General features: G+C 30.4%; 2 protein-coding genes across 3 annotated transcripts; one reads left to right on the forward strand and one right to left on the reverse strand.

The window, feature by feature from the left end:
- Nucleotides 743-3,397, forward strand: LOC109357287 (LIM domain-containing protein WLIM1-like). The gene is made up of 5 exons (XM_019601141.1): nucleotides 743-1,095; nucleotides 2,303-2,399; nucleotides 2,533-2,573; nucleotides 2,716-2,805; nucleotides 3,019-3,397. Exons 1-5 carry the CDS (start codon nucleotides 958-960, stop codon nucleotides 3,226-3,228), a joined length of 576 nt encoding a protein of 191 aa, XP_019456686.1. The 5' UTR covers nucleotides 743-957; the 3' UTR covers nucleotides 3,229-3,397.
- On the reverse strand, nucleotides 6,178-7,685 carry LOC109357292. Of its 2 annotated transcripts, XM_019601162.1 has the most exons (4): nucleotides 7,422-7,685; nucleotides 7,282-7,379; nucleotides 7,025-7,170; nucleotides 6,178-6,579 (listed from the first exon to the last, which is right to left on the reverse strand). In XM_019601162.1, exons 1-4 carry the CDS (start codon nucleotides 7,577-7,579, stop codon nucleotides 6,460-6,462), a joined length of 522 nt encoding a protein of 173 aa, XP_019456707.1. In that variant the 5' UTR covers nucleotides 7,580-7,685; the 3' UTR covers nucleotides 6,178-6,459. The 2 variants fall into 2 exon arrangements, with proteins under 2 accessions (XP_019456707.1, XP_019456699.1); XM_019601154.1 differs by having other exon boundaries at nucleotides 7,282-7,685.

The raw sequence follows: 9,474 nt of genomic DNA on the forward strand, positions 1-9,474 counted from the left end.
TAAAACAAAAATGAAATGAAATGAAAACTAAAAGCTAGATCTTTCGGTCAAGCATGGCTGCATGGAGTTTCTTGCACTAATTTTCTTTTGTTTGATCACCATGCTCCTCCATTTATGACTTTTTCTAAACAATAATAAGGTATGGTCAGAAATAAACTTTAGTTTTAAAAATGAAATAAAATAAAATAATTTCAAAATTTCACCTGTATGAAAAATAATTATGTTTATTGGTAATAGGTAAATATCAGACTTTATTATCATCACGTAAATTAGATTTTCAGGTTGTGTATGATCCCTCTGCCAAGGTAGATAAAATGTAAATCTGAATCATAATATTGAATTTTTTTGATACTACTCGATATATTCTTCATCATATGGTTAAGAAACTAATCTTTTTTAGATAGATGGATGCCCTTTCAAACAAATGTCGCTATCAGAAATCAAATTATTGACCTTTTAGTAATTCTGGAGATCTAGTGATGTCTTATATCACTAGACTAATGTCTTGTTGGTAATGATAATACTAAATGAGAGAGGCATGCATAGGATACCGGTCTTCATGGGAAAACATAATTTTGTATGAGTTTTTCTTAAAATTAAGCAAGTAAGGTATATTTATCATACATTATTTAGTGAGTTAAGGTCTCTATATACTTCAAGAAATTACCAAATTATTAAAAGAGTTAAAATTTCAATATACTTTAATAAACTATCAAATCAAGATGGTTCTAACAATGCCATGGGTGGCCCATGGCCATCACCAACCAGCTCCAAACCAAATCACCAAACTGGCCATTATGAATACAGCTAACAAATTATTATTCTTATTGTCATTATTATTAAGAGTCTCTAATGTAAGTCTTAAATGTAGAGCCATAAGGTGTTAGTTTCCACAACACATAATTTGAAAGCAAAAAGAAAAGAGTGTGTGATTTTCATTAACATTTTCATTTTGAGATGGCAACATTTGGAGGCACTACCCAAAAATGCAAAGTATGTGAAAAAAAAGTGTATTGGGTTGAAGAGCTCATTGCTGACAACAAGGTCTATCACAAATCTTGCTTCAAATGTTACCACTGCAAGGGTACCCTCAAGGTAATAGAAGAGGACCATGCTTTTTAATTAGTTTTCTTTCTTTTGATAAATGCTGCATTGGAACTTCTATCTCCAATAAATACTAACCTTATGATAGTTACAAAATCCATATCTTCTTTTTTTGCATCAATGATGTTTTTTATGTTTCTGACTTCAGCGTGAGATCATTTGTGAGGACACTTTGTTAAAGAATCCCTGCTAGAAAATTTGTCATTTTTCTTAAAATGGTCCTACAATGTGACCTGAATCAGATAGAAAATATAAGCAATGTAGTGTTGAATTGAGGATTAGTAATGGACTTATAAACATGTGGTCATTCCAAATAGTGAAACTCCCAAAGGTTCATGTACTGAACTAAATGTAGAAAAACAATCAAGGATGTTCTTGTTAATAAAAAGTTTTGATAAATTATCTCCCTTTTGTCCCTTCTTTCAAAGAATGCTTAAAACTCTTCTCCAGATATCATATGCTGCTTTGAATTTCCATGTTTTTGTGATTTACTTTTCTATTGGTGGTAAATGGGTACCTTAGTGATTTACTTAATAAGGAAACTTTTCTCAGTTGCTTCATTTATTATTTCTATTTTAGTTGTAGATATTTAAGAATTCATATTTTAATCAGAAAGCACATACTCTTTTATTTTGTGATATTTGAAGTATGAATCTATAAACCAGACAGACAATGACTTGCTGTATAGAACAGGCTAGTCTAAAACATTTCTGGGGCATGTGCAAAATTAAATAGTAGTAATTAGGTTACACGAAAAGATAAAATCATAAAAATAAAAGTTTACTATCCATATATTTTGGTTGTTGTTTTATTACAAATTGGTAAAAAAATACTTTGTAACTTCAAAAAAAAAAATTTATAACACCCCAGTTCACTCTCAAAACTGATGTTGGATTTTCACTTAAAATGTATCATTCTTCTAACTTTCTTTGAAACAAAGTCATCATTCATATTTTTATTCAAAACTCTTTTACAATCATATTCCCTGTTTTTTTATATTTAAAATTATATTATAAAGGCCAAAAACATATATGGCATGTCCTAAAAATTAGAGGACATGTATGGTTGCTCACTCTGAAACATGCTCTTAGATGTTAAGATGAAAGTTTGACATTATGTGTAAAAGAATTAAATAAAGAAATATTATCTTATTCTTATGCATATATCCTTAATCTTCTTTTCCATATGCATGCTGCAGCTGAGTAATTATTGTTCTTTTGAGGGTGTTCTATATTGTAAGCCTCATTTTAATCAACTCTTTAAGATGACTGGTAGCTTGGACAAAAGTTTTGAAGGTGAATTTCTGCTATGTACTTCTCTCTTATGCATAAGCACTTTTAAATTCTATTACAAACTCAATTTAGCTTATTCAAGATCTTTATTTTCTCTTTTCATCTGACTCAACTGTAATATTTCCTGCTTATTAAGGTATCACAAGAATTGCTAAAGTTGATAGGTCTGTTGATCAGGTACTTAAACTTTGTTAATATACTAAATATTCCTCTTCATCCTTAGGATTATTATTTTGTCCATAAAAATTAAGGCTTTTGATACTTGTATGTATGATTGATTTCTTGTGCACATAGTAATTTGTCTATAAGAATTCTACAGATCCAAACCAATAGCAAGGTTTCAAGCTTGTTTGTTGGAACTCAAGAAAAGTGCGTTGGTTGCAAGAAAACAGTGTACCCTATTGAAAAGGTATGAAACCCTTTTAGCAAATTTCTCTTCATATGTGAAAATAAACAACATGTATATAAGGGTCTGTTTAGTTGTTTCCATTTCCTGTTTTGATTAATACTACTTTTTTTTTTCTTTCTGGTTCTCAAGTATTTATACAAGAAATATTGACTTATAACATAGACCATATCATATCCTATGTACATTTTAACTGAACAATGTTATTTTTTTCAGGTAGCAGTTGATGACAAAAATTACCATAAGGTTTGTTTCAGGTGCACTCATGGAGGTTGTGTAATAAGCCCATCAAATTATGTAGCACATGAACATCGCCTTTATTGTAGGCACCACCATACTCAGCTTTTCAGGCAGAAGGGTAACTTCAGTCAATTTGATAAGCATGAAAATGGTGAAGAAAAGACTGAGAATGCAAAACATGAGTAATATATTACTATGCACCTTTTACATTACAGTGGCAATACAATACTAAGTCCATATTATGGCTCTTTTTAGGCATCAAATGGCACTGTTACAATACCAAGTTCAAGTTTTATTTGTTTTATATATGTACTAATAATATTTGTGAGGCAAGCATGTATGGAGAACTTTGATTTTGTGACAAATTTGTTGAGGTTGAGAAGTGATTGGCATGTAATTAGGCCTGTTATTAGCCCATTGATACTCTGTTTGGAAAGCTTCATGATGTTCATATCATCTTGAAATCAAATTTAGTCCTTGGTATTTGCATGTGATTGGAACCATTAGTCAAGGTCTTTAGGATCATACCATAGTTTCTCACTTTTTTCAGTTTTCACTTTAAAACTTTCAGGAGCTGTACAAGTAATATAACTAATTTCTTCCTAGTTGAGAGTGAGCATTATTTACATAAGTTCAAAGTTGCTGACTGAATTGATAATGAGTTAATGACCAACCACATCAAAAGAAGCTGACTGAGTTAGAATCCTACTAGAATATCTTGTTGGTAAGTTATTTATAACACTAGATTTGTTCAATGAGAAAAAGAAGTTAGCAATTCCTAAAAAAAGACTGAATCATTATTGGACTATCTAGTACTGGAGAGGAGTTAGGCTCCCTAAACACATACAAAAATCATTTCTTTTGAGTAAAAAGTCATAAATTTAATTCATGTATTGGAACAATTTGGATAATTCTAATACCATGTAGTAATTTATCTATACTATGACTAAAGACCCTTCTTCCATTTCTTGGTGTAATGAAAGACATGATATAACAATCATCACCTAAACGTACCTTGTTTAGTGATACATGCAATTTGGGAACAAAGTCTAAAATTCATACATTACCTACAGTCAACTTTGATGGCTGTTTCTTTGTTTATATCTGTTGCTTATTGCTCTCCTATGATTGCTCTCTTTATGGACATATACACTTTGAGAATAAGAAATATTTGTTGCTTGCAACAAAGAATATTATATGTGAAGTTTTCTCCACCTTTTAATTAATTTTATTCACATATAAACCAGCATTAATTATTATCTCAACTTGTTTATATATTAATATGATACTTATAAACACTCCTTCAATAGCTAATATTCATGATCTCTCGTACTTTGGGTATGAAACCTTAAAAACAGTACAACAGCAAACTAAAACAACACTTCAGTTGGGTCATTCAATGTTGGGCCACAAATGCTGAGCTTAGTCTCAAATGACAGGTCCAGAACAGAAACCATATAATTAATTATTAATTCATTTTTTAGAAAAAAGTAAGAAGAAAAAAAGAAAACAAGAGAGACATTCACATCTGTTTTTTTACCTGTACCACTTTCAAGCTTAGCAAATAAATTTATATCATCCTCTTACAGTATGATTAGAATTTTCTCCATTATTGGAAAAGCAAAAATACAAAATAGCAAAAAGAAATACAATTATTAATGATATATTTATCATTTTAATTATAATGAAATTACATTTTTATTATTAAAAACAACAGATGAAATAAGCTGTTGTCTCTCCCGTAATTGAAATTATCCTTGTTCATCAAATACATGCACCTCTACTATCAGTATTCTTGTGAAACTGTGTGCAATGAAAGAGATAATATAATTATAAGCTGATGAAAAAAGCATTTTTTGCTCGAATATCTATGCTTATCATCCATGATTATTCATCATACAGAAGAAAAAAAGCAAGGGGAAAAAATAGACAAACATAAAAGCAAGAAGGAAAAGAACACAGTGGTTTATGCTATGGATTTTTTAAACAATGAAAAAGCACTTGAAGGAAATAAAGTTAAAGAAGCCAAAAGCTTAGGTGGGCCTTTAAGGAAGGAATTCTATGTATGATGGAATTTGGAGACCCCCTCGTGCAGTGCAATTAACTTTCATGCGTAGGAAATGCACGAGTGTTGAGCTGGTTGCAATTGTCATATTCTTCTATAGTATAGTTTTTATTCAACCATTATCTTTTTCATTAGTGAATAGTGCAACAAAACAAATTAAAAAGACAGAAAATGAAAGGTATCTTTTGCTTTATTGGCTATAGACAGAAAGAAAGTTGCCTGGTACGAATAATGCAATGGGCCATTATAAAAATTCTTCTATTAATCAATGCACGAAACTCTCACTTAATACTATATGTCAGGATATATGGACATACCCTCACAAGTGAATAGGTTGTTTCGGGGTTCACGAATCCGACCAGCCATTAATACAACACAAAATATCACTGGGGTGTCATGTATGTCTAAAGTGATAATATTGCACATGCACGTTGATTGAAATGTTTCTAAACTAAACCTTTTGTCACATCTTCCTACTCAGTAATCCTTTTACTTTTCAAATTGATCAAGGGTTATTCTTACAGTAATTTTTAGAAAAGTAGTAATATTTTGCAATTTTTTATATAAGAAATTGATGACAAGGTTGTGACATAAACATGTTTTCCGGCATCCTTCACTCACCCGTGATGAGTAAATAAATCAAATTATTTGTGGCATAAACTGTAGTGTGCTTTAGTGCATCAGTTTCTTAAAATATATACTTAACAGGTCTTAGATCTGCGAAAAATTGGTCCACAAATTATTAGCATTGAAACAATACCGTTATCTATGGCAACTTGTTCTTTTCTTGAAATAAAAATATGACACCTATTGTTCATTAGAGAACCTACCCAGTTTTCATAATGCTTAAATAATCTTTAAACATAAAGCTACAAAAATATTTTGTATCCTTGATTTGCTAAACCTTGTGAGACAGTTCTCAGAGATATAATATACTTAAATTTGATCAATTAAGGCCATGTATATATTTTGATCATTGCTAATTAATAATTATTATTTGTGTAATCAGGTAGATGGATTTAGTGTTTTGAGCCATATGATTAAAAAAATGACATAAAAGTATTGGTGAATTTGTGACCATGAAGCCTGATTTCACTAGACAGTAATATCTGAATACATTAATTGATATCAGATATGTAAACCTTTAATATACACAATTATTAATTATGCATGAACCCAGTTGTTGAACTGAAGAGAAATTTAACATCACCCCTCAAGTTGTTTCTGGCCTCCCTCACTGAATCTACTATATTTAATTTAATTTCCACAGATCTAGCCAATTATGAAGGTTGAAGAGATTTGTTTTGGTGCTTTGAGTGCTCCTTTGTCCCTCACATGATTGAAAACACAGATCAGCTAGATGCTTCTGAGATGCTATGTAAAGAGGGTTGCCATGTTCTTGATTTAGCTGTGATGCTAGCAGCATTAGTTGATGCTGGTGTCCTTGACTTATGTCTTTCAATTTTTGGTTCCTGAAAAATCATATAGAAAAATAAGAATTACATAAGTTAAACTTTTAAAGTATCAATTACCCTTCTTCAATAGAATCCACTAGTCTAATTTACATATTTGGTTCATATAAATTTTCTAATATAAATGCCTAAGACACAGCATGGTAAATAGGTGAATGAAAGGAAAATTATAAAGTAGCAAGTTCTCAAACAAACTTGTCAACACATAATTAGTAGAGATAACAAAAACTTGAATCAATTTGCAAAATCAATCATTTATTTTATACTACAACTAGTAAGTTACTCATGCATTTCACAGGAGACAAATGGTTTATGCAAAAATAATTTTCCTTGGCTAAAAGTTGATTGATAATAAGCACCACTTAAGGTGGTTATGGAGAATTCTTTAACAAAATTTCTGGCTAAAAACAATGATGTTAGTTGACTAAAAAATGTATAGATTTACCTGGTTGTCCTCTGGCTCAATCCTCCTTGCTGCTTTGTCCATCTCCAACAAAGATTTTTCCTTAACCTGATCTGACTTAAGTGCTGATTCTGGCAAGTTTTTCTTCATCTTTGCTTGTTTCTTTGCCCACATACCCTTCATAACCTCTGCAACCAAGAACAACACAAAGGCTCAAATTTGCAAAAACCCATAATACTTTCTAACAGTAAAGAACAAAAGAGAAAAAGGGTCAAGCCCAAAGTGGCAAAATAACTAACCTTGAGCTGATATGAGTCTATAAACTTGTCCAAGAACAAGTGTATCAGTTGGCTTGAGAAGCTTTATGCGAGTTAAACGAACTTGGCTAGTGTTGTTGTTAATATTATCACTCTTATTTGGACAATTTTTTTCTCCCTTGGATGTGCACAATGTTGTGGAGATAAGAAGAGCAACATAGTGACCAGGATTGGATTTCATAACTTCACTAGCACTCACAGGCCAATACAACTTTCCTACTTTACCATTGGGTTGTTGTATAACTAGAGTTGCTGCATCAATTGCTTGACAATTTCCCATTATCTCCTTTTCTCTTTCTCTATCTCTCACATACACAACAAGATTGAAGAGGGTGACTGTGAAGTTGGGAAGGAATGTTGAAGTACTTTAGTATAATATTTATAGCAGCCAGCCACTTAAAGGGGCAAACAATATATATAGCTTATATGCTATGGACTTATGAATAATAATGCAGGTTAATGTGTGGTTTTAATTAAATAGAGTAATGATACTCTTATCTGCTTTATGCTATCGACTTATGTACATCTGCTTTATGATTTTAATTAAATAGAGTAAAGATATACATTGTTGTTAATTGTAAATGGCACCAAAAAATATAATTATTGACTAAGACATTTTGTAGCATGGTACAAAATGTGCAAACATACTATCAATCACACAATCCTTATGATAAAACAATTTAGTTCTCTGTTTTCGAATTATTAATGTACTTTGAGAACCGATTTCGAATACACCCATAATTTGCATACCAGTGATAATTCTAGAAATACTCATTATATACTTACCCGTGCCAATTCTCGAAATTACAATTTTCTCACAATTTGGCTACTAGTACCACATCTCTCGAAATTCCCACAATTCCTATGCCAATTCTAGTACCACAGAAATAAGAGTGAAAAGTAAGCTGTAATACCATGTTTTTCCAAGCACGTTTAATTAAGTAATTAGTTGTTAATGAATTAATTATAGAAATTAATCAGTAATGTTTTAGGGTAAACTTCAGTTGAGTTTTAGTCTTGTATTATAATATTCTTCTTTGCCATTTTTTTCAAGATTTTTGGAGAATAAAAGTTTCCGAGACAATTTCGGGTCGTTTTATCGAGTTTTTGCCCAATTTTTGAGTTCCGTAACTCAGAATCGAATTCCGATTTCGCTTTTGGCTTCAAAATATGATTTCTAGTCAAAATAGACACCAATTTTATCCGTAACTCATCTCTAGGTATTTTTCACCTCGAAATTCAAGTTTCGACGTTTTGAAAGTCATGACTAAAAGGGATGATAATGAAATCATATCAACCTTTGTGCAGTTTTTGACTTATGTAAAACTTAAAAAAAATTTATTGTTCTTAGATGGAAAAACTATATCTTTGGACAAGGTTAGATGAGTTTATTTGCTTTAGAAATATTGGAAATTATTGTTAGTATTTGAATGTGTTTAAAGGTGATGATTTGAACATCAAACGAACATTTATTGTGTTTAAGAAAAGTTTATGTATATTCTTGAAAGTTCAAAATGTTTGAGTTTTTTGTTGAAATTTTTTCATTTTTATAAGGTATTATGTGTAAAATGTTGTTTAGCATATGTTATTCTTTGATTTCCAAGTTAAAGTAATGATTTGGGATAAAAGATAATTTATTAAAGTCTTGACTTCATAAACTTAAAGTGTTATGAAGTTTTGGATAGTAAAGTAATAAAATTGTTAACTTATGATTTATAGTTCATGACTATGAAATCAACACCTATTAACTCTTGAGGTTATCCTAAAATTTGGAGGTGTTGAGATGATAATGAAATTAGTTGTGTTTTCTTTAGTAGCATACTTTAAATGAGCAGATTGACCTATAAAGTCTTGACTTTATAAACCTAAAGTATTATGAAGTCTTAGATAGAAAAATGATCTAAAAGTGTTGATATTGGTTAAGTTAGCTTACTTTAAAGTAGTAAGATTGACTTAAAAAGTCTTGATTTAAAAGTATTGATTTTGTTTAAGTTGACTTACTTTAAAATGGTAAGTCTAGCTTAATAATTTTACTTAAAAAGGTTAATCTTAATAAAAATGTTTTACTCGCAAAAGATAAGTTTTATGAATAGTTATCATTACCAGAAAAATCTAATGAAATAGAAATACATGTTTAGAAACGTTATCTCAGGAAAGACTTGGTATTTAAGTGTG

This window comes from Lupinus angustifolius, chromosome LG01, assembly GCF_001865875.1.
Source record: "Lupinus angustifolius cultivar Tanjil chromosome LG01, LupAngTanjil_v1.0, whole genome shotgun sequence".
Lineage (NCBI taxonomy): Eukaryota > Viridiplantae > Streptophyta > Magnoliopsida > Fabales > Fabaceae > Lupinus > Lupinus angustifolius.

Coding starts and splice junctions, on each gene's coding strand:
- LOC109357287 (XM_019601141.1), top strand. CDS start 958: ATGGCAACATTTGGAGGCACTACCCAAAAATGCAAAGTATGTGAAAAA. Junction 2,400..2,532: donor CTTGGACAAAAGTTTTGAAG/GTGAATTTCTGC, acceptor CTGCTTATTAAG/GTATCACAAGAATTGCTAAA. Junction 2,806..3,018: donor CAGTGTACCCTATTGAAAAG/GTATGAAACCCT, acceptor TATTTTTTTCAG/GTAGCAGTTGATGACAAAAA.
- LOC109357292 (XM_019601154.1), bottom strand. CDS start 7,579: ATGGGAAATTGTCAAGCAATTGATGCAGCAACTCTAGTTATACAACAA. Junction 7,171..7,281: donor TAGACTCATATCAGCTCAAG/GTTAGTTATTTT, acceptor TCTTGGTTGCAG/AGGTTATGAAGGGTATGTGG. Junction 6,580..7,024: donor TTGAGCCAGAGGACAACCAG/GTAAATCTATAC, acceptor ATGATTTTTCAG/GAACCAAAAATTGAAAGACA.